This window comes from Bombina bombina, chromosome 7 (assembly GCF_027579735.1).
Source record: "Bombina bombina isolate aBomBom1 chromosome 7, aBomBom1.pri, whole genome shotgun sequence".
Lineage (NCBI taxonomy): Eukaryota > Metazoa > Chordata > Amphibia > Anura > Bombinatoridae > Bombina > Bombina bombina.
The window spans coordinates 273,603,625-273,628,711 of record NC_069505.1 but is presented as its reverse complement, the minus strand read 5'-3'; the positions used below and the strand labels follow the sequence as shown (position 1 = coordinate 273,628,711).

General features: G+C 41.3%; 1 protein-coding gene across 1 annotated transcript in view; it reads right to left on the bottom strand.

Moving 5' to 3' along the window:
• The window catches only part of PLXND1 (plexin D1), a 185,276-nt gene that overhangs the window by 118,143 nt on the left and 42,046 nt on the right, over positions 1-25,087 (bottom strand). Inside the window, exons 3-4 of the mRNA XM_053720768.1 lie at positions 22,950-23,081; positions 22,132-22,232 (exon numbers count right to left, since the gene is read on the bottom strand). Of these exons, the coding sequence (XP_053576743.1) occupies positions 22,132-22,232; positions 22,950-23,081 (233 nt within the window). The remainder of the gene's footprint in view (positions 1-22,131; positions 22,233-22,949; positions 23,082-25,087) is intronic.

Below are 25,087 nucleotides of genomic sequence, written 5' to 3'. Positions count from 1 at the left end.
GCATTGATTCTGTCCATAATCTCCTCATAAGGAGGAGAATCACTATCGACCGCCTTTACCAGCTCATCGAACCAGAAACACGCGGCTGTAGCGACAGGGACAATGCATGAAATTGGTTGTAGAAGGTAACCCTGCTGAACAAACATCTTTTTAAGTAAACCTTCTAATTTTTTATCCATAGGATCTTTGAAAGCACAACTATCTTCTATGGGTATAGTGGTGCGTTTGTTTAAAGTGGAAACTGCTCCCTCGACCTTGGGGACTGTCTGCCATAAGTCCTTTCTGGGGTCGACCATGGGAAACAATTTTTTAAATATGGGGGGAGGGACGAAAGGAATACCGGGCCTTTCCCATTCTTTATTTACAATGTCCGCCACCCGCTTGGGTATAGGAAAAGCTTCTGGGAGCCCCGGGACCTCTAGGAACTTGTCCATTTTACATAGTTTCTCTGGGATGACCAACTTGTCACAATCATCCAGAGTGGATAATACCTCCTTAAGCAGAATGCGGAGATGTTCCAACTTAAATTTAAACGTAATCACATCAGGTTCAGCTTGTTGAGAAATGTTCCCTGAATCAGTAATTTCTCCCTCAGACAAAACCTCCCTGGCCCCATCAGACTGGTTTAGGGGCCCTTCAGAACCATTATTATCAGCGTCGTCATGCTCTTCAGTATCTAAAACAGAGCAGTCGCGCTTACGCTGATAAGTGTGCATTTTGGCTAAAATGTTTTTGACAGAATTATCCATTACAGCCGTTAATTGTTGCATAGTAAGGAGTATTGGCGCTCTAGATGTACTAGGGGCCTCCTGAGTGGGCAAGACTCGTGTAGACGAAGGAGGGAATGATGCAGTACCATGCTTACTCCCCTCACTTGAGGAATCATCTTGGGCATCATTGTCATTGTCACATAAATCACATTTAATTAAATGAGAAGGAACTCTGGCTTCCCCACATTCAGAACACAGTCTATCTGGTAGTTCAGACATGTTAAACAGGCATAAACTTGATAACAAAGTACAAAAAACGTTTTAAAATAAAACCGTTACTGTCACTTTAAAATTTAAACTGAACACACTTTATTACTGCAATTGCGAAAAAATATGAAGGAATTGTTCAAAATTCACCAAAATTTCACCACAGTGTCTTAAAGCCTTAAAAGTATTGCACACCAAATTTGGAAGCTTTAACCCTTAAAATAACGGAACCGGAGCCGTTTTTAACTTTAACCCCTTTACAGTCCCTGGTATCTGCTTTGCTGAGACCCAACCAAGCCCAAAGGGGAATACGATACCAAATGACGCCTTCAGAAAGTCTTTTCTATGTATCAGAGCTCCTCACACATGCGACTGCATGTCATGCCTCTCAAAAACAAGTGCGCAACACCGGCGCGAAAATGAGGCTCTGCCTATGATTTGGGAAAGCCCCTAAAGAATAAGGCGTCTAAAACAGTGCCTGCCGATATAATCTTATCAAAATACCCAGATTAAATGATTCCTCAAGGCTAAATATGTGTTAATAATGAATCGATTTAGCCCAGAAAAAGTCTACAGTCTTAATAAGCCCTTGTGAAGCCCTTATTTACTATCTTAATAAACATGGCTTACCGGATCCCATAGGGAAAATGACAGCTTCCAGCATTACATCGTCTTGTTAGAATGTGTCATACCTCAAGCAGCAAGAGACTGCACACTGTTCCCCCAACTGAAGTTAATTCCTCTCAACAGTCCTGTGTGGAACAGCCATGGATTTTAGTAACGGTTGCTAAAATCATTTTCCTCATACAAACAGAAATCTTCATCTCTTTTCTGTTTCTGAGTAAATAGTACATACCAGCACTATTTTAAAATAACAAACTCTTGATTGAATAATAAAAACTACAGTTAAACACTAAAAAACTCTAAGCCATCTCCGTGGAGATGTTGCCTGTACAACGGCAAAGAGAATGACTGGGGTAGGCGGAGCCTAGGAGGGATCATGTGACCAGCTTTGCTGGGCTCTTTGCCATTTCCTGTTGGGGAAGAGAATATCCCACAAGTAAGGATGACGCCGTGGACCGGACACACCTATGTTGGAGAAAGTGATTCAGCATAGCTGTAAAAAGCTGACTAGAAAATATCACCTGAATATCTCTATGTAAAAAAAGGAAGATATTTGACCTTAAATTCCCTAAGTATTCACACGTCACTGTAAAGAGACTTTAAGCAGCCAGTCAGGATGCTTGTCCCAGGACTTGCTAGGGAGTGTGCATCTGCCATGTGCAGACACAGTCATGTTATTTTTCTATTCAGTTTAAGTAAGTTCTATGAAATCTCATGAGATCACAGCAAAGGCAAAGCATTACCTCAGCACTGCTGATGCTGATTGGCTATTTTTATTTTATTTTTCAATTTGCAGCTGGACAGCAACTTAAGTATTATTGTTTACACAGCACTTACACTGGTGAGCTGAAGAGATTTTGAGGTAAAATATCTTCCTTTTTTACCTAGTGATGCTCAGATAATATTTTCTGGTTAGCTTTTTACAGTTATACTGCATCACTTTCAAGTTATTTAGCATATTAGTATTATGTCCCTTTAAAATACACTGTTGTTTTCCTATAGAATACTACTATATCATCCAAGTCTAGACAAAATTAATACATTGTTTGCTGCAATTTCTTTTTTCAATATTCAAACTTCTCCCACCTGTTGCTTTATTTGGATGTGTCAATCTGGGCTTGAATATGCAGCTAACATGTTTGCCACAGTAATTATGTTAGTATAAAAAGCATTGATTTGTGGGTTGTTATCTACTAAAGCCAATTAGGGAACAATATGTTGCAGGGTTAGCCATGAATGGTCTGAAGTGCATTTTATTGCTATGAGAACTGTAAAAGTCAGATTTTTTCAGAGCTAAATTACATGAAACAATGTCAGAATAAATAAGGAAAGCATATTGCAAAGTTGTTTTACTGGACAGCTAAACATTTTATGTGGGAAGTCTCTATGGGGCCGAATTATCAAGCTCCGAATGGAGCTTGATGCCCTTGTTTCCGCGCGAGCCTTCAGGCTCGCCAGAAACAGCAGTTATGAAGCAGCATTCAACAGCAGTTATGTTGGCATTCATTGATGTCTGTCGGACATGATCCACTGGACGGATCATGTCGGACAGACCAATGATAAATCGACCCCACTGTGTTCACTGTCCCATTAAACATTCAACACCTCTTGCTTTTGTGAAAAAATTGTACTTTGTCCCACGCTCCCTAAAGAGGCAAAAACACAGAACTATTACCTTGGGAAAATGTTTTGGATACGTCCATGGAATGCCCATATTTAGCCCATTTTACGAAAAAACAACAATTACCCTTTGTAATTTCTACTTTTAAGTATGAATTTCTTGCTTTTTTTTGTACATTCAATGTACAAAAATGCAATATACGGCCCTTAGCGAGACACCCTGTTTTCAAGGTAAAAAGTGTCTGTGGCTTAGAAGGGCTAGCGAGCATTCTTATAGAATCTCACCAGGGAAATAAAAGGGCTGGCGAGCATTCTTATAGAATCTCACCAGGGAAATAAAAGGGCTGGCGAGCATTCTTATAGAATCTCACCAGGGAAATAGAAGGGCTGGTGAGCATTCTTATAGAATATCACCAGGGAAATAGAAGGGCTTGCAATCATTCTTATAGAATATCACCAGGGAAATAGAAGGGCTGGCGAGCAGTCTTATAGAATATCTCCAGGGAAATAGGACTGGCGAGCATTCTTATAGAATCTCACCAGGGAAATAGAAGGACTGGCATCATTCTTATAGAATATGACCAGGGAAATAGAAGGGCTGGCGAGCAGTCTTATAGAATATCTCCAGGGAAATAGGACTGGCGAGCATTCTTATAGAATCTCACCAGGGAAATAGAAGGGCTGGCGAGCATTCTTATAGAATCTCACCAGGGAAATAGGACTGGCATCATTCTTATAGAATACGACCAGGGAAATAGAAGGGCTGGCGAGCAGTCTTATAGAATATCACCAGGGAAATAGAAGGGCTGGCGAGCAGTCTTATAGAATCTCACCAGGGAGATAGAAGGACTGACGAGCAGTCTTATAGAATATCACCAGGGAAATAGAAGGGCTAGCGAGCATTCTTATAGAAGATCACCAGGGAAATAGAAGGGCGGGCGAGCATTCATATAAAATATCACCAGGGGAATAGAAGGACTGGTGAGCATTCTTATAGAATATCGCCAGGGAAATAGAAGAGCTGGAGAGCATTCTTATAGAATCTCACCAGGGAAATAGAATTACTGGCGAGCATTCTTATAAAATATCACCAGGGAAATAGAAGGGCTGGCGAGCATTCTTATAGAATCTCACCAGGGAAATAGAAGGGCTGGCGAGCATTCTTATAGAATCTCACTAGGGAAATAGAAGGGCTGGCAAGCATTCTTATAGAATCTCACCAGGGAAATAGAAGGGCTGGCGAGCATTCTTATAGAATCTCACCAGGGAAATAGGACTGGCATCATTCTTATAGAATACGACAAGGGAAATAGAAGGGCTGGCGAGCAGTCTTATAGAATATCACCAGGGAAATAGAAGGGCTGGCGAGCAGTCTTATAGAATCTCACCAGGGAGATAGAAGGACTGACGAGCAGTCTTATAGAATATCACCAGGGAAATAGAAGGGCTAGCGAGCATTCTTATAGAAGATCACCAGGGAAATAGAAGGGCGGGCGAGCATTCATATAAAATATCACCAGGGGAATAGAAGGACTGGGGAGCATTCTTATAGAATATCACCAGGGAAATAGAAGTACTGGCGAGCATTCTTATAGAATCTCACCAGGGAAATAGAATTACTGGCGAGCATTCTTATAGAATATCACCAGGGAAATAGAAGGGCTGGCGAGCATTCTTATAGAATCTCACCAGGGAAATAGAAGGGCTGGCGAGCATTCTTATAGAATCTCACTAGGGAAATAGAAGGGCTGGCAAGCATTCTTATAGAATCTCACCAGGGAAATAGAAGGGCTGGCGAGCAGTCTTATAGAATCTCACCAGGGAAATAGAAGGGCTGGCGAGTAGTCTTATAGAATCTCACCAGGGAAATAGAAGGGCTGGCGAGCAGTCTTATAGAATCTCACCAGGGAAATAGAAGGGCTGGCGAGTAGTCTTATAGAATCTCACCAGGGAAATAGAAGGGCTGGTGAGCAGTCTTATAGAATATCACTAGGGAAATAGAAGGGCTGCCAAGCATTCTTAAAGAATCTCACCAGGGAAATAGAAGGGCTGGCGAGCATTCTTATAGAATCTCACCAGGGAAATAGAAGGGCTGGCGAGCATTCTTATAGAATATCACCAGGGAAATAGAAGGGCTGGTGAGCATTCTTATAGAATCTCACCAGGGAAATAGAAGGGCTGGCGAGTAGACTTATAGAATCTCACCAGGGAAATATAAGTACTGGCAGCATTCTTATAGAATATCACCAGGGAAATAGAATTACTGGCGAGCATTCTTATAGAATATCACCAGGGAAATAGAAGGGCTGGCGAGCATTCTTATAGAATCTCACCAGGGAAATAGAAGGGCTGGCGAGCATTCTTATAGAATCTCACTAGGGAAATAGAAGGGCTGGCAAGCATTCTTATAGAATCTCACCAGGGAAATAGAAGGGCTGGCGAGCAGTCTTATAGAATCTCACCAGGGAAATAGAAGGGCTGGCGAGTAGTCTTATAGAATCTCACCAGGGAAATAGAAGGGCTGGCGAGCAGTCTTATAGAATCTCACCAGGGAAATAGAAGGGCTGGCGAGTAGTCTTATAGAATCTCACCAGGGAAATAGAAGGGCTGGTGAGCAGTCTTATAGAATATCACTAGGGAAATAGAAGGGCTGCCAAGCATTCTTAAAGAATCTCACCAGGGAAATAGAAGGGCTGGCGAGCATTCTTATAGAATCTCACCAGGGAAATAGAAGGGCTGGCGAGCATTCTTATAGAATATCACCAGGGAAATAGAAGGGCTGGTGAGCATTCTTATAGAATCTCACCAGGGAAATAGAAGGGCTGGCGAGTAGACTTATAGAATCTCACCAGGGAAATATAAGTACTGGCAGCATTCTTATAGAATATCACCAGGGAAATAGAAGTACTGGCAGCATTCTTATAGAATATCACTAGGGAAATAGAAGGGCTAGCGAGCATTCTTATAGAATCTCACCAGGGAATTAGAAGTACTTGCGAGCATTCTTATAGAATCTCACCAGGGAAATAGAAGGGCTAGCGAGCATTCTTATAGAATCTCACCAGGGAATTAGAAGTACTTGCGAGCATTCCTATAGAATCTCACCAGGGAAATAGAAGGGCTGGCGAGCAGTCTTATAGAATCTCACCAGGGAAATAGAAGGGCTGGCGAGCAGTCTTATAGAATATCACTAGGGAAATAGAAGGGCTGCCAAGCATTCTTATAGAATCTCACCAGGGAAATAGAAGGGCTGGCGAGCATTCTTATAGAATATCACCAGGGAAATAGAAGGGCTGGCGAGCATTCTTATAGAATCTCACCAGGGAAATAGAAGGGCTGGCGAGTAGACTTATAGAATCTCACCAGGGAAATAGAAGTACTGGCAGCATTCTTATAGAATATCACCAGGGAAATAGAAGGGCTGGCGAGTAGACTTATAGAATCTCACCAGGGAAATAGAAGTACTGGCAGCATTCTTATAGAATATCACTAGGGAAATAGAAGGGCTAGCGAGCATTCTTATAGAATCTCACCAGGGAATTAGAAGTACTTGCGAGCATTCTTATAGAATCTCACCAGGGAAATAGAAGGGCTAGCGAGCATTCATATAGAATCTCACCAGGGAAATAGAAGGGCTAGCGAGCATTCTTATAGAATCTCACCAGGGAAATAGAAGGGCTGGCGAGCATTTTAATAGAATCTCACCGGGGAAATAGAAGGACTGGCGAGCAGTCTTATAGAATATCACCAGGGAAATAGAAGGGCTGGCGAGCATTCTTATAGTTTTCGGGAAAGAAAAATCCACAATTTTGAGAGTTAAATTACAGGAAAAAGGAAATTTATGCTTACCTGATAAATGTATTTCTTTTACGATATGACGAGTCCACGGAATTCATCCTTACTTAAGGGATATCACCTCCTGGTCAGCAGGAGGAGGCAAAGAGCACCACAGCAGAGCTGTATATATAGCTCCTCCCTTCCCTCCCACTCCAGTTATTTGAGCGAAGTTAGGAAGAGAAAGGAAAAACCAAGGTGCAGAGGTGACTGATGTTTAACAAAAATAAAGACCTGTCTTAGAAAATGAAAGGGTGGGCCGTGGATTTGTCATATCGTAAAAGAAATAAATTTATCAGGTAAGCATAAATTTCCTTTTCTTTTACAAGATATGACGAGTCCACAGATTTCATCCTTACTTATGGGATACAATACCAAAGCAATAGGACATGGATGAAAGGGAGGGACAAGACAGGAACCTAACCGGAAGACACCACTGCTTGAAGAACCTTTCTCACAAAAACAGCCTTGGACGAGGCAAAAGTATCAAATTTGGAAAATTTGGAAAAAGTGTGAAGAGACGACCAAGTTGCAGCCTTGCAAATCTGTTCAACAGAAGCATCATTTTTAAATGCCCATGAGGAAGCCACAGCCCTAGTAGAATGAGCCGTAATTCTTTCAGGAGGCTGCTGTCCAGCAGTCTCATATGCAAAACGGATGATACTCTTCAGCCAAAAAGAAAGAGAGGTAGCCGTAGCTTTCTGGCCCCTATGTTTTCCAGAAAAAACAACAAATAATGAAGATGATTGACGAAATTCTTTAGTCGCCTGCAAGTAAAACTTCAGGGCACGGACCACGTCCAAGTTATGTAACAGACGCTCCTTCTTAGAAGAAGGATTAGGACACAAGGAAGGAACAACAATTTCCTGATTAATATTCTTATTAGAAACAACCTTAGGAAGGAAACCAGGTTTGGTACGTAACACCACCTTATCAGAATGGAAAATAAGATAAGGAGAATCACATTGTAAAGCTGAAAACTCAGAAACTCTCAAAGCAGAAGAAATAGCAACTAAAAATAAAACTTTCCAAGATAACTTAATATCTATGGAATGCATGGGCTCAAACAGAACCCCTTGAAGAACCTTAAGAACTAAATTCAAACTCCAAGGTGGAGCAATTGGTCTAAACACAGGCTTGATTCTAGTCAGAGCCTGACAAAAGGATTGAACGTCTGGAACATCTGCCAGACACTTGTGTAGCAAAATAGACAAAGCAGAAATCTATACCTTTAAGGAACTTGCTGACAACCCTTTCTCCAATCCTTCTTGGAGAAAAGATAAAATCCTGGGAATCCTAACCCTACTCCATGAGTAGCCCTTGGATTCGCACCAATAAAGATATTTATGCCATATCTTATGGGAAATCTTTCTGGTAACAGGCTTACGTGCCTGGATTAAGGTATCAATGACCGAATCAGAGAACCCTCGCTTAGATAAAATCAAGCGTTCAATCTACAAGCAGTCAGCTGCAGAGAAACTAGATTCGGATGATGGAAGGGTCCCTGAATGAGAAGGTCCTGCCTCAATGGAAGTTGCCACGGTGGCAGAGAGGACATGTCCACCAGATCGGCATACCAAGTCCTGCGAGGCCACACAGGAGCGATTAGAATCACTGAAGCCCTCTCCTGTTTGATTCGTGCAATCACCCGGGGAAGGAGAGTACATAAACACATAAGCTGTGGAAACACATAAGCTAGGTTGAACGACTAAGGCACTGACAAGGCATCTATCAGTTCGGCCTGAGGATCCCTGGACCTGGATCCATATCTCGGGAGCTTGGCATTCTGACGAGATGCCATCAGATCCAATTCCGGACTGCCCCACCTGAGAATCAGGGTGGCAAAGACCTCCGGATGGAGTTCCCATTCCCCTGGATGAAACGTCTGTCTACTCAAAAAATCCGCCTCCCAGTTGTCCACTCCTGGGATGTAGATTGCTGACAGATAAAAAGAGTGAGCCTCCGCCCACCGAATTATCTTGGATACTTCTGTCATAGCTAAGGAACTCCTTGTTCCTCCCTGATGATTGATGTAGGCCACAGTTGTGATGTTGTCCGACTGAAACCGGATGAATTTGGCCAAAGCCAACTGAGGCCAAGCCTGAAGCGCATTGAATATCGCTCTCAATTCCAGAATATTGATTGGAAGTAGAGACTCTGACCGAGTCCACACACCCTGAGCCTTCAGGGAATTCCAGACTGCACCCCATCCTAGTAGACTGGCATCTGTTGTCACTATCATCCATGAGGGTCTGCGGAAGCACGTCCCTTGGGACAGATGATCCTGCGACAACCACCAAAGAAGAGAGTCTCTTGTCTCTTGATCCAGATCTATCAGAGGAGATACATTTGCATAGTCTCCATTCCACTGACTGAGCATGCTCAGTTGTAGAGGTCTGAGATGAAAATTAGCAAACGGAATAATGTCCATTGCCGCCACAATCAATCCAATTACCTCCATGCACTGAGCCACTGATGGCCGAGGATTGGACTGAAGGGCTCGGTATGTATTCAGAATCTTTAACTTCCTGACATCCGTCAAGAAGATTTTCTTTCATGGATATAGAATCTATTAGAGTTCCCAGGAAAGGAACCCTTGTCTGTGGAATTAGTGAACTCTTTTCTAGATTCACCTTCCACCCGTGAGTCCTTAGAAAGGACAGAACCATGTCGGTATGAGACTTTGTCAGTTGATAAGACGACGCCTGGTTCTATATGTCATCCATATTAGGCGCCACCGCAATGCCCCGCGGTCTGAGAACTGCCAGCAAAGACCCTAGAACCTTTGTGAAGATCCTGGGTGCTGTTGCCAGCCCGAATGGTAGAGCCACGAACTGAAAATGTTTGTCCTGGAAAGCTAATCTTAGGAACTGGTGATGATCTTTGTGGATAGGAATGTGAAGGTATGCATCCTTTAAGTCCACGGTAGTCATATATTGACCCTCCTGGATCAATGGAAAAATTGTCCGAATAGTCTCCATCTTGAAGGATGGAACTTGTTTAGACTCTTGAGATCTAAAATGGGTCGAAATGTTCCCTCTTTTTTGGGAACCACGAAAAGATTTGAGTAAAACCCCTGCCCCTGTTCCTGTATTGGAACAGGATAAATTACTCCCATAGTGGAGAGGTCTTTTACACAACGTAAGAACGCCTCTCTTTTTATCTGGTCTGCAGAAAATCATGAAAGAAGGAACCTTCCCCTTGGGAAGGAATGTTTGAACTCCAGCTGATACCCTTGAGACACGATTTCCAGTGTCCAGGGATCCTGAACATCTCTTATCCAAGCCTGGACAAAGAGAGAAAGTCTGTCCCCTACTAGATCCGGTCCCGGATCGGGGGCCGCCCCTTCATGCTGTCTTGGGAGCAGCAGTGGGCTTATTGGGTTGTTTACCCTTGTTCCAAGCCTGGTTGGGTCTCCAGACGGGCTTGGCTTGTGCAAAATTCCCTTCCTGTTAAACGGAAGAGGGGACTCCCTTGAAATTTCGAAAGGAACAAAAATTACTCTGTCTGCCCCTCTGCTTAGATGTTTTATCCTGAGGTAATAAGTGACCCTTACCTCCCGTGATGTCAGAAATGATCTCTTTCAAGTCAGATCCAAATAAGGTCTTACCCTTGAAAGGAATAGCCAAAAGCTTGGATTTAGAGGACACATCCGCAGACCAAGATTTTAACCATAAGGCCCTGCGCGCTAAAATGGCAAATCCTGCATTCTTAGCCGCCAATTTGGCGATCTGAAAAGCGGCATCCGTAACAAAAGAATTTGCCAGCTTAAGGGCCTTTATTCTATCCAGAATTTCCTCTAAGGAAGTCTCAGTCTTACGAGACTCTTCTAAGGCATCAAACCAAAAGGCAGCCGCAGTTGTGACCGGTACAATGCAGGCCGTCGGTTGTAATAGAAACCCTTGATGAATAAATAGCTTTTTTAGAAGACCCTCCAACTTCTTGTCCATAGGGTCTTTGAAAGCACAACTGTCCTCAATGGGGATAGTCGTACGCTTAGCCAGGGTAGATATAGCCCCTTCCACCTTAGGGACCGTCTGCCAAGAATCCAGAACGGTGTCAGCTATAGGGTACATTTTCTTAAAGGTAGGGGAAGGTGAGAACGGAATACCGGTCTTTCCCATTCCCGTGTAATAATTTCCGAAATTCTCTTAGGAACCGGAAGAAGGGACCTCTAAATATTTGTCCATCTTACACAATTTCTCTGGTGGGACCACAATAGAGTCACAGTCATCCAGAGTCAGCAAAACCTCCCGCAACAACAGATGGAGATGTTCGAGCTTAAATCTGAAGGACATTACGTCCGAATCTGTCTGGGGCAATGTACTTCCGGAATCAGACAAATCCCTGTCAGATAGAGCCTCCCTACCTCCCACTTCAGAACCCTGGGAGTGTACTTCGGAGATCGCCATCAAAGAATCAGAAGCCTGGACCACCTGGTTCTCTCTTCTGCTACGTTTGCCTTAACAACACTGGCAACTTAGACAAAACCTCTGTAAGAGTGGATGACATAACTGACGCCATATCCTGCAGAGTAAATGAGGTGGACGCAGCTGATGGCGCTTGAGCGGGTGTTAAAGGCTGTGACGCTTGGGGAGAAGTTTGCGGCATACCCTGAGTCTCATCAAACTGAGTAGCATCATTAGATATACTATCCTTGAAAAAGATTTGCTCTTTAAATTGTAAAGCCCTCTCAGTACATGAGGGACAAAATGTAAGAGGGGGTTCCACATTGGCAGCTAAACACATAGAACAAGTATGTTCTAGTAGGTCAGCCATGATAAAAAGAAAAACAAAGTGCAATATTGGTCGTGGTATAGTAAAGAATAAATGACAAAATATGTACTGCGCCTTTAAAATTTAAAAGCAAATTTTTACTGCAATTTTACTGCAAACGTGCAAGTAGAAATTAGGAAGTTGTATAACTAAACTTATTCAACCCTAAGGTTATTAATAGCCCTTTGTATGCTATGACAAGCTAACCCTGCATCAAGCCACAGCTCTGCTGTGGCGCCTACCTCACAACCAACGACCTCCATGAACTGCCGCCTAGGTCTGCTTGTAATCTTGATCAGCTGAGGCCAAGCGGACATAGAAAAAAAACGGAGCCTCCAATATAACTGTTGCCTAAGTCCTCCGTGTACTGTCGGAGCCGGATAAGCAAGTGCGCAACTAAACGCGCAAACTAAGCCCAGCCCTTCGTGGGCGGTATAGGGAAAAAAAAAACAACAACCGCGTGGGCAATATTAATGTCAGGTAGACCCGACTGTGATACCAATGTGTCCCCTCAAAACTGTGCCACATTTAATGTAATCCACGGAGTAATAACTCCCCAAGCAGATACAGAGCCTAATCCAATCCCCCAGCGTCAGCCTGCAGATCAAAGTTACCGGTTCTGCCTTAATAAAACCGGGCCATATATACACCACCCACTGCAATACACATAAGTAATAAAACAGTGAAATCTGTTGCAAAACACTTGTAAGTTGATTTTTACCCCTTTTGTGTTGTAGCAAGTGACGACCAGTCTGTTCGGAGCTACACTGTCTCCCCAGAAACAAAAGGACTGTACATACCGCAGTGTTGATCACAATGTGAAACTGTCCTACACGAAGAAGAGGTCTCTTGTCATCACCACCTGTAGTTCTGTGGGGACAACAGGGCCTTATGTATTATCTGATAAGACCATCAGCAGGGCAGCACCAGCATGGGGAGTGAACAGAGAATATAGAATCTCCTCAGTTCCCATTGTTAAAACACCTGATGCTCTCCCCTGAGAAAAATAGTACTCACTGGCACCATTTAAAAACAATAAAATCTTGATTGAAGAATCTAAACTAACACCTCACTTTACCTCTTTCTACACTAACACAGGCAAAGAGAATGACTGTGGTGGGAGGGAAGGGAGGAGCTATACATACAGCTCTGCTGTGGTGCTCTTTGCCTCCTCCTGCTGACCAGGAGGTGATATCCCATAAGTAAGGATGAAATCCGTGGACTCGTCATATCTTGTAAAAGAAAAGGGGTTTTGAATAATGAAAGTATATTGTAATGTTGCTTTAATGTGCATAATTAAGCATTTTATGTTACAATCTCAAAGTATTTACTGTCCCTTTAATTATACTCAGAAGTCAGTTATTCCATTACTCCTTTTAGTGACCCCGATTCTAAAAAGATCCCTGGGCTGGTGATATTCTATAAGACTGTTCGCTAGCCCTTCTATTTCCCTGGTGATATTCTATAAGACTGCTCGCCAGCCCTTGTATTTCCCTGGTGATATTCTATAAGACTGCTCGCCAGCCTTTCTATTACCCTGGTGATATTCTATAAGAATGCATGCTAGCCCTTCTATTACCCTGGTAATATTCTGTAAGAATGCTCGCCAGTACTTCTATTTCCCTGGTGAGATTCTATAAGAATGCTCACCAGTACTTCTATTTCCCTGGTGAGATTCTATAAGAATGCTCGCCAGCCCTTCTATTACCTTGGTGATATTCTATAAGAATGCTCGCCAGTCCTTCTATTTCCCTGGTGATATTCTATAAGAATGCTCGCAGCCCTTCTATTTCCCTGGTGATATTCTATAAGAATGCTCGCCAGTCCTTCTATTTCCCTGGTGATATTCTATAAGAATGCTCGCCAGTAATTCTATTTCCCTGGTGAGATTCTATAAGAATGATCACCAGCCCTTCTATTTCCCTGGTGATATTCTATAAGACTGCTCGCCAGCCCTTCTATTACCCTGGTGAGATTCTATAAGACTGCTCGCTAGCCCTTCTATTACCCTGGTGAGATTCTATAAGACTGCTCGCTAGCCCTTCTATTACCCTGGTGAGATTCTATAAGAATGCTCGCCAGCCCTTCTATTTCCCAGGTGAGATTCTATAACAATGCTGCCAGTACTTCTATTTCCCTGGTGAGATTCTATAAGAATGATCACCAGCCCTTCTATTTCCCTGGTGATATTCTATAAGACTGCTCGCCAGCCCTTGTATTTCCCTGGTGATATTCTATAAGAATGCTCGCCAGCCCTTCTATTTCCCTGGTGATATTCTATAAGAATGCTCGCCAGCCCTTTTACTTCCCTGGTGAGATTCTATAAGAATGTTTGCCAGCCCTTCTATTTCCCTGGTGATATTCTATAAGAATGTTTGCCAGCCCTTTAATTTCCCTGGTGAGATTCTATAAGAATGCTCGCCAGCCCATCTATTACCCTGGTGATATTCTATAAGAATGCTGCCAGCCCTTCTATTACCCAGGTGATATTCTATAAGAATGCTTGCTAGCCCTTCTATTTCCCTGGTGATATTATATAAGACTGCTCACCAGTCCTTCTATTACCCTGGTGAGATTCTATAAGACTGCTCGCTAGCCCTTCTATTACCCTGGTGATATTCTATAAGACTGCTCGCCAGCCCTTCTATTACCCTGGTGAGAGTCTATAAGACTGCATGCTAGCCCTTCTATTACCCTGGTGAGATTCTATAAGACTGCTCGCTAGCCCTTCTATTACCCTGGTGAGATTCTATAAGAATGCTCGCCAGCCCTTCTATTTCCCAGGTGAGATTCTATAAGAATGCTGCCAGTACTTCTATTTCCCTGGTGAGATTCTATAAGAATGATCACCAGCCCTTCTATTTCCCTGGTGATATTCTATAAGACTGCTCGCCAGCCCTTCTATTACCCTGGTGAGATTCTATAAGACTGCTCGCTAGCCTTTCTATTACCCTGGTGAGATTCTATAAGACTGCTCGCTAACCCTTCTATTACCCTGGTGAGATTCTATAAGAATGCTCGCCAGCCCTTCTATTTCCCAGGTGAGATTCTATAAGAATGCTGCCAGTACTTCTATTTCCCTGGTGAGATTCTATAAGAATGATCACCAGCCCTTCTATTTCCCTGGTGATATTCTATAAGACTGCTCGCCAGTACTTCTATTTCCCTGGTGATATTCTATAAGACTGCTCGCCAGCCCTTGTATTTCCCTGGTGATATTCTATAAGAATGCTCGCCAGCCCTTCTATTTCCCTGGTGATATTCTATAAGAATGCTCGCCAGCCCTTTTATTTCCCTGGTGAGATTCTATAAGAATGTTTGCCAGCCCTTCTATTTCCCTGGTGATATTCTATAAGAATGTTTGCCAGCCCTTTTATTTCCCTGGTGAGATTCTATAAGAATGCTCGCCAGCCCTTCTATTTCCCAGGTGAGATTCTATAAGAATGCTGCCAGTACTTCTATTTCCCTGGTGAGATTCTATAAGAATGATCACCAGCCCTTTTATTTCCCTGGTGACATTCTATAAGACTGCTCGCCAGTACTTCTATTTCCCTGGTGATATTCTATAAGACTGCTCGCCAGCCCTTGTATTTCCCTGGTGATATTCTATAAGAAAGCTCGCCAGCCCTTCTATTTCCCTGGTGATATTCTATAAGAATGCTCGCCAGCCCTTTTATTTCCCTGGTGAGATTCTATAAGAATGTTTGCCAGCCCTTCTATTTCCCTGGTGATATTATATAAGAATGTTTGCCAGCCCTTTTATTTCCCTGGTGAGATTCTATAAGAATGCTCGCCAGCCCTTCTATTACCCTGGTGATATTCTATAAGAATGCTGCCAGCCCTTCTATTACCCAGGTGATATTCTATAAGAATGCTTGCTAGCCCTTCTATTTCCCTGGTGATATTCTATAAGACTGCTCGCCAGTCCTTCTATTACCCTGGTGAGATTCTATAAGACTGCTCGCTAGCCCTTCTATTTCCCTGGTGATATTCTATAAGACTGCTCGCCAGCCCTTCTATTACCCTGGTGAGATTCTATAAGACTGCATGCTAGCCCTTCTATTACCCTGGTGATATTCTATAAGAATGCTCGCCAGTCCTTCTATTTCCCTGGTGATATTCTATAAGAATGCTCGCAGCCCTTCTATTTCCCTGGTGATATTCTATAAGAATGCTCGCCAGTCCTTCTATTTCCCTGGTGATATTCTATAAGAATGCTCGCCAGTAATTCTATTTCCCTGGTGAGATTCTATAAGAATGATCACCAGCCCTTCTATTTCCCTGGTGATATTCTATAAGACTGCTCGCCAGCCCTTCTATTACCCTGGTGAGATTCTATAAGACTGCTCGCTAGCCCTTCTATTACCCTGGTGAGATTCTATAAGACTGCTCGCCAGCCCTTCTATTTCCCAGGTGAGATTCTATAAGACTGCTGCCAGTACTTCTATTTCCCTGGTGAGATTCTATAAGAATGATCACCAGCCCTTCTATTTCCCTGGTGATATTCTATAAGACTGCTCGCCAGCCCTTCTATTACCCTGGTGAGATTCTATAAGACTGCATGCTAGCCCTTCTATTACCCTGGTAATATTCTGTAAGAATGCTCGCCAGTACTTCTATTTCCCTGGTGAGATTCTATAAGAATGCTCGCCAGTACTTCTATTTCCCTGGTGAGATTCTATAAGAATGCTCGCCAGCCCTTCTATTACCTTGGTGATATTCTATAAGAATGCTCGCCAGTCCTTCTATTTCCCTGGTGATATTCTATAAGAATGCTCGCAGCCCTTCTATTTCCCTGGTGATATTCTATAAGAATGCTCGCCAGTCCTTCTATTTCCCTGGTGATATTCTATAAGAATGCTCGCCAGTAATTCTATTTCCCTGGTGAGATTCTATAAGAATGATCGCCAGCCCTTCTATTTCCCTGGTGATATTCTATAAGACTGCTCGCCAGCCCTTCTATTACCCTGGTGAGATTCTATAAGACTGCTCGCTAGCCCTTCTATTACCCTGGTGAGATTCTATAAGACTGCTCGCTAGCCCTTCTATTACCCTGGTGAGATTCTATAAGAATGCTCGCCAGCCCTTCTATTTCCCAGGTGAGATTCTATAAGAATGCTCGCAGCCCTTCTATTTCCCTGGTGATATTCTATAAGAATGCTCGCCAGTCCTTCTATTTCCCTGGTGATATTCTATAAGAATGCTCGCCAGTAATTCTATTTCCCTGGTGAGATTCTATAAGAATGATCACCAGCCCTTCTATTTCCCTGGTGATATTCTATAAGACTGCTCGCCAGCCCTTCTATTACCCTGGTGAGATTCTATAAGAATGCTCGCTAGCCCTTCTATTACCCTGGTGAGATTCTATAAGACTGCTCGCTAGCCCTTCTATTACCCTGGTGAGATTCTATAAGAATGCTCGCCAGCCCTTCTATTTCCCAGGTGAGATTCTATAAGAATGCTGCCAGTACTTCTATTTCCCTGGTGAGATTCTATAAGAATGATCACCAGTCCTTCTATTTCCCTGGTGATATTCTATAAGACTGCTCGCCAGTACTTCTATTTCCCTGGTGATATTCTATAAGACTGCTCACCAGCCCTTGTATTTCCCTGGTTATATTCTATAAGAATGCTCGCCAGCCCTTCTATTTCCCTGGTGATATTCTATAAGAATGCTCGCCAGCCCTTTTATTTCCCTGGTGAGATTCTATAAGAATGTTTGCCAGCCCTTCTATTTCCCTGGTGATATTCTATAAGAATGTTTGCCAGCCCTTTTATTTCCCTGGTGAGATTCTATAAGAATGCTCGCCAGCCCTTCTATTACCCTGGTGATATTCTATAAGAATGCTGCCAGCCCTTCTATTACCCAGGTGATATTCTATAAGAATGCTCGCCAGCCCTTCTATTTCCCTGGTGATATTCTATAAGACTGCTCGCCAGCCCTTCTATTACCCTGGTGAGATTCTATAAGACTGCTCGCTAGCCCTTCTATTACCCTGGTGAGATTCTATAAGACTGCTCGCTAGCCCTTCTATTACCCTGGTGAGATTCTATAAGAATGCTGCCAGTACTTCTATTACCCTGGTGAGATTCTATAAGACTGCTCGCTAGCCCTTCTATTTCCCAGGTGAGATTCTATAAGACTGCTCGCTAGCCCTTCTATTTCCCTGGTGAGATTCTATAAGAATGTTTGCCAGCCCTTCTATTTCCCTGGTGATATTCTATAAGAATGTTTGCCAGCCCTTTTATTTCCCTGGTGAGATTCTATAAGAATGCTCACCAGCCCTTCTATTACCCTGGTGAGATTCTATAAGAATGTTTGCCAGCCCTTCTATTTCCCTGGTGATATTCTATAAGAATGTTTGCCAGCCCTTTTATTTCCCTGGTGAGATTCTATAAGAATGCTCGCCAGCCCTTCTATTACCCTGGTGATATTCTATAAGAATGCTGCCAGCCCTTCTATTACCCAGGTGATATTCTATAAGAATGCTCGCCAGCCCTTCTATTTCCCTGGTGATATTCTATAAGACTGCTCGCCAGCCCTTCTATTACCCTGGTGAGATTCTATAAGACTGCTCGCTAGCCCTTCTATTACCCTGGTGAGATTCTATAAGACTGCTCGCTAGCCCTTCTATTACCCTGGTGAGATTCTATAAGAATGCTGCCAGTACTTCTATTACCCTGGTGAGATTCTATAAGACTGCTCGCTAGCCCTTCTATTTCCCAGGTGAGATTCTATAAGACTGCTCGCTAGCCCTTCTATTACCCTGGTGAGATTCTATAAGGCTTCACAGGCCTAACCCTGCCACATATCTGTATTTCATTTGCAGTCTATCTTATCATTCAGCTGAAGCCAAACAATGGACATTTTGTGAACACAATGACAGTGGCAAGCCCTGTCTTCTGCAGAATCAAGTCCAGATTGGCTTCTTCAAATAGAAAGTCGTGGGAGGAGTCTGGCCATTAAAAAACAACTGCAGCAAACAAGGTGTTAACTGTTCTAATAACATTCAGACTCTGCTGACATGTTAATCTATTAGAAAACTGCAGAAACATGTACCCAATTAAGGATAACCCCTAACCATTTCATTTTTTTTTCCCAATCAGAAAACACATTTGAAAAGTACAATAAAAATACAGGAATTCCTGTAGAATAGTGTAGTTTTCAGAACTCTTAAATAAGAGACAACCAGTTAACCTCTTTGAGTTCTCTAATGGCCTAAAATATTCCCCACTCACATAGGTAATTAGCGAAAGCGGATGCCATATTAACGAGAATGTTTCTGCATAATGATGAGCAATTAGTGACCTAATAATCAGTACAGACCCAGCAATGTGTGACCTTCCTCCCTCAGTGACAATGCTTAAAATGCAAAACAATGTATCAGTTTAGTGACTAATTAATCACAGAATAGAATCAGGGTCAGTCTGTAACCCCAGTGCTGCCTTTTCCGTTCCCTGATTCTCAGCAGAACTGAATATTACACAAACAGGTGACGAGTGTCTTATTCAGAGACTATATGAATGGTATGAGGAGGTTCTGGAAATATGAGGAACATACGAAGCTGTGGAAGGTGGCAGAAGAAAAAAGGCATTTGAGGAAGACAGGAAGCACGTAGGGTAGTATAAAGCATAACGTGGAGAAGTGTTATTTTAGAAACAGCAAAGACTTAAAGGGACACAGAACCCAAATTTTTTCTTTCGTGATTGAGATAGAGCATGCAGTTTTAAGCAACTTTCTAATTTACTCCCATTATCAAATTTTCTTCATTCTCTTGGTATCTTTATTTGAAAAGCAAGAATGTAAGTTTAGATGCTGGCCCATTTTTGATGAACAACCTGGGTTGTTCTTGCTGATTGGTGGATAAATTTACCCACCAATAAACAAGTGCTGTCCAGAGGTCTGAACCAAAAATTGGCTTTTAGATGCCTTCTTTTTCAAATAAAGATAGCAAGAGAACGAAGAAAAATTGATACTAGGAGTAAATTAGAAAGTGTCTTAAAATTGCAGCTCTATCTGAATCACGAAAGAGAAAATTTGGGTCCAGTGTCCCTTTAAAGGAACACTAAAGTCAAAATTAAACTTTCATGAATGGGATAGAGGATGTAATTTCAAACTTTTCAATTCACTTCCATTATTTAAATGTGCATAATATTTTTACTTCCATTATTTAAATGTGCATAATATTTTTACTTCCATTATTTAAATGTGCATAATATTTTTACTTCCATTATTTAAATGTGCATAATATTTTTATATGCACATTTTCTGAGACGACAGCTCCTACTGAGCATGTGCAAGACTCACAGAATATACATAGACACATTTTGTGATTGACTGATAAAATCTACTAGTACTATTCATTTGAAATTCAGACTACTAAGTGTTGGCAATGTCTTTGTATTATGCATTTGCTGATTATGCAATTCTACTGTAATTAACAATCCTTTAATGAAACATTCTAATTAATAAATTACATACTCTAATTAATGAAGGCACATAATGTTTGCACCACCTGCGAAAGAGTAAAGGACAAAGGCTACATTCCATTTTAGTGACGCAGCTCCCGAGTACAAATTGCAGGTGACTCGCAAGCACGTACAGCTGATGCTCCTCAACAGTTTCCTGCGCAAGAGATGTAATTAGGGTTGTCACCTCGGCCATGTTTTGCTGGACACTTTTGAGTTACACACGCTGCAGGGTAAGCAGGGCGGAACATGTATTGTGCCTCTGGACATCACATGAATAGTGCTGGAGAACAGCACAATACATGTTCCTCCCTGCAAACCCTGCAGCATGTGTAACTCATAAGTGTCCAGGAAAACATGGCGGCTGCCCTAGATGTAATGCTTGTGGTTCCAGAGCTTTTATTTGTTTATTCCCTTTGCGAGGGTTAAACACATAGGCGTTGATAAAAAATCCTTTGGAAAACCTTATCAAATGATTTATCTACAAAAAATTCCCACAGACTTAATGGAAATTTTTTGTAGAAAATAATGAAATACGTTTTCTAAATGATTATAAAATTGACCCTATAGATAACTAGGACACATAATGAATAAATGACTTCCTTGTGTGTAGAGACCTGTACATAGCTAGATTGTAACTGTAAATATTTGTTGTAGAACCCAGAAATAAAATCACTAGGATCCTATGTCACCACCCCTGATTAAAGGGACAGTAAAGCCAAAATTAAACTGCATAGTGAATTACATTGTAAACAACCTTCCAATTTACTTCTATTATTAATTTTGTTTAGTTTTCTTGGTATCCTTTGTTAAAGAGTAACCTTATGTGAGGTCCGGAGCGTGCACTTGTCTTAAAGGGACAGTCTAGTCAAAATTAAACTTTCATAATTCAGATAGGGCATGCAGTATTAAACAGCTTTACAGTTTACTTTTATCATCAAATGTGCTTTGTACTCTTTGTTGAAAGCTAAACCTAGGTAGGCTCATATGCTTATTTCTAAGCCCTTGAAGGCCGCCTCTTATCTCAGTGCATTAGACAGTTTTTCACAGCTAGTGACCGTTAGTTTATGTGTGCTATATAGATAACATTGTGCTCAAGCCCGTGGAGTTACTTATCAGAGGTCACTGATTAGCTAAATTGCAAATTTGACAAAAGAACTGAAATAAGGGGGCAGTCTGCAGGGCTTAGATACAAGGTAATTACAGAGGTAAAACATGTATAATTATAACTGTGCTGGTTGTGCAAAACTGGGGAATGGGTAATAAAGGGATTATCTATCTTTCAAAAAAGAACAATTCTGGAGTAGACTGTCCCTTTAAGCCATCTAGCAGCAGTGTTGCAACAATATTTATAGCAATGTTATACATAGTTACAAACTGCTGCAATAGACATATGCACGCTCCTATCAGCCTATGTATGTTTAGTCTTCCACAAAGGATACCAACAGAACAAACCAAATTTGATAATAGAAGTAAATTAGAAAGCTGTTTAAAACTACCTGCTCTATCTGAATCATGAAAGTTTCATTTTGACCTTACTGTCCCTTTTGTATGTATATATGTGAAATTCGTAGGGTGTAGAAGCGGCAGTGGATACTGCTGTGCCTAGAGTATTGGCCCTGGGTCCAGTGGTTTCTAGTTGAGCCCTTATAGGGGTGAAGGCAGGTAGGGTGCAGGTTCACAAGGAGATGCACAGAGCTAACTAGTTATTTAGGAATTACAGAGGAGATAATGCTACTTCAGAAGAACCAGGTGACTGGACGCCATTTAGGGGACGGGCCTTTAATGAGTTGGGGAATGCAAATGTATGTAGAAGAATAACAATAGGAACCTGGCTTCCATTGTGCACCATCCACAGTAAGCGTCAGCAGCTTCCATGCACTGAGTGCAGCTCTGGTATTTGTCACACAAGGCCACCTTCACCTTTGTTATCTAGAAGAGGAGAACAAAAACAGAACTGGCATAAGAGACTGAGCCTCCATCCTTCCTCCGGCACTCTGGTGGTGCATAACCCATAGCAGCAGACTGTTTATGTTACAGTATGAGGTTTCATAGAGACCCAGAGGCAGAACTTTTTTTTCTGAAACCTTTTCTGCAGTTCATTTTGAAATTAAATTGTAAATTAGGGAGTTACACTAAAGCACCAGCTACAATGTGTTGATTAACTGGAGAATAAAGCCATTTTAACAGTTTTATAATATATTGCAACAGCTGAAAATTATATTGCAAATAAGCTGCACAGGAAAAAAAATTGTTAAGTTTTTAAAATGTCTCTTGAATAAATTTGCTTCCTTTGCTCTTGGTCTAACATCACATAATTATAAGGGGAAATGTGTAGTAATAAAAAGGTGCATTGCTCACAACAACATCTTACATTCAGGAGTAACAGCTTTGCAGACTGGGAAAGATGCTGCTCCGTATTTGACTGTTCTCTTCAAACAGTGCTTTGCTCTGGCAGCACTAAGGAAGACTTGTACAGTGCAGCCAGAGCACAGCACTGTTAAAAGAGAACAGCCTTGTGAGGAACAGAGCTGCAAAGTGAAAGTGCTAACAGTTCCTGCTTGTGTCCTGTTTTTTCTGCAAACGTGCTGCATGCATGTTCTGCCTTAGGGATTAGGGAGACAAATAACTATTGTATAGACAAAGTACCTGGTATGATGTCATCACATAGAGGTAAGTAGGATCTACTGGGTCAAACTCCATGATGTGGTGCACAGGCTGCCCCCGGGCAATCAGGATAGATTGTTTGCTCAGCACAGCCAGACTGTTATTTAAGTTTATCTGCAGAGAGAATTTTTCATTAAAGGGACTGTAAAGTATATTTTTTTAAGCTGCAGCTAAGACAAGGCATTTATATTACATGTTTCATTTGATATTCCTGAACTTTTTGTTTTTATGCTTGTGAGGCATTTCACACCTTCAATAAAGCAGTGAGAGTTCTGCTGACAGCCAATGAACTTTTAGTCCCTAGGGACCAGTTATATACAAATATGCACTTCCTGTCTGTTTCAAAATCAAAATAAACAGTTTTAATTTAACTTTTTTTATATACAAAAAAAATGTGCTTTTACCTGCATGATAAAAATGTTTATAAAACATTGTACTGTAACATTGTGAGTTCCCAATGATTTGCTATGCCAGCTGCAGAGTATTTAATGTATTTGGTGTTGTTCCTTGTGGTTTATTTTTACAATTGAAATAGCTGTTTTTGGTCACGGAAACCATTACCCATTGTTCTTAAGGACACCTTCAATTGGCTAAGTCTGTAGAAAGAGCAGAACTTCTTATCTTATCTCTCTTATATATAGACAATGGTAATTTATGGGTTTCAAGGAGCAAAAACAGCAAATCAAATTTTACAGCAAAGCATCCCTTTAATTGCAGAAAACATCCACCTCATGCTCACAGAAAATGTCACCTCTGCTGTGTATTACCCATCTATGAATTCTATTATCTTTATTAAATATATGAAAAGGTAGAACAGCTACTTTTACAAAATGTCTTTTTCATCAAGAAGAATGAACAACTCTGAGTGAGAGTATATAGTATGTGGGTCTTTATAGATCCAGTTTGTAGGAGTTTTAGTGTTTTTTTTGTAGTTTTTTTTTTAATTGTATTCTACAAGCATATGGTGCATCCTTTGAATATTGTTTCGGGTCACTTTGAAATAGCTGCCAAGCTCTGCCCACTAATGACATCACAATCTGGGCTGCATTAAAGGCTTCACTTGTTACAAAAAATTCACTAATTTGATTCAACAGACTGTCAATGCTATTTATCAGAGTGCATAGATGCAGCCCAGACCATGATGTCATCAGTGGGCGGAGCTTGGTAGCCATTTCAAAGAAGCCAGAAACAATATTCATTTTAAAATAAAAATGTTACTGTTCCTGCTGCATGATATAGAAAGGGATGCAGGAGGCTATTTGCAGCTTAAAGGGACATTAAACCCAAATTTTCTCTTTCATGATTCAGATAGAGAATACCATTTTAAACAACTTTCTAATTTACTTCTGTTATCTAATTTGCTTCATTGTCTTAATATTCCTTCTTGAAAAGCATATCTAGATAGGCTCAGTAGCTTCTGATTGGTGGCTGCACATATTTGCCTCATGTGATTGGCTCACCCTTGTGTATTGCTATTTCTTTAACAAAGGATATCTAAATAATAAAGCAAATTAGATAATAGAAGTAAATTGAAATTTTGTTTAAAATTGTATTCTCTGTCTAAACCATGAAAGAAAAATGTTGGGTTTAATGTCCCTTTAATCTAAGGTAAGACTTTACAATTAAATATTTATATGCACAAATAAAAAACTTATATGCATATGTAATTGTATACATACATAATTAAAACACAACTTTAACTAGGTGATTAACCCCTTGCAGTAAGCATATAGCAGAAAAAAAGTGATTTAAAACAAAAATTAAATGCTCTAATGAAAGATCATTTTATTTTTAAAGTGACAATAGTAGGTAGTAAGGTAAATGATCATTCCTTAGATCAGTGATGTGCATTCCATAATACTTAAAGGGACATATAACCTAACATTTTTCTTTTATGATTCAGACAGAGTGCAAATTTAAACAACTTTCCAATTTATTTCTATGATCTAATTTGTTTCGTTCTCTTGGTATCTTTTGTTTAAAAATATGCCTTGGTAGGCTCAGGAACAACAAAGCAGTGCTGAGAGCTAGCTGCTTATTGGTGACTGCAGATCTATACCTCTTGTCATTGGCTCACTTGAGGCATTCTGCTAACTCCCAGAAGTGCTATGCTGTACCTT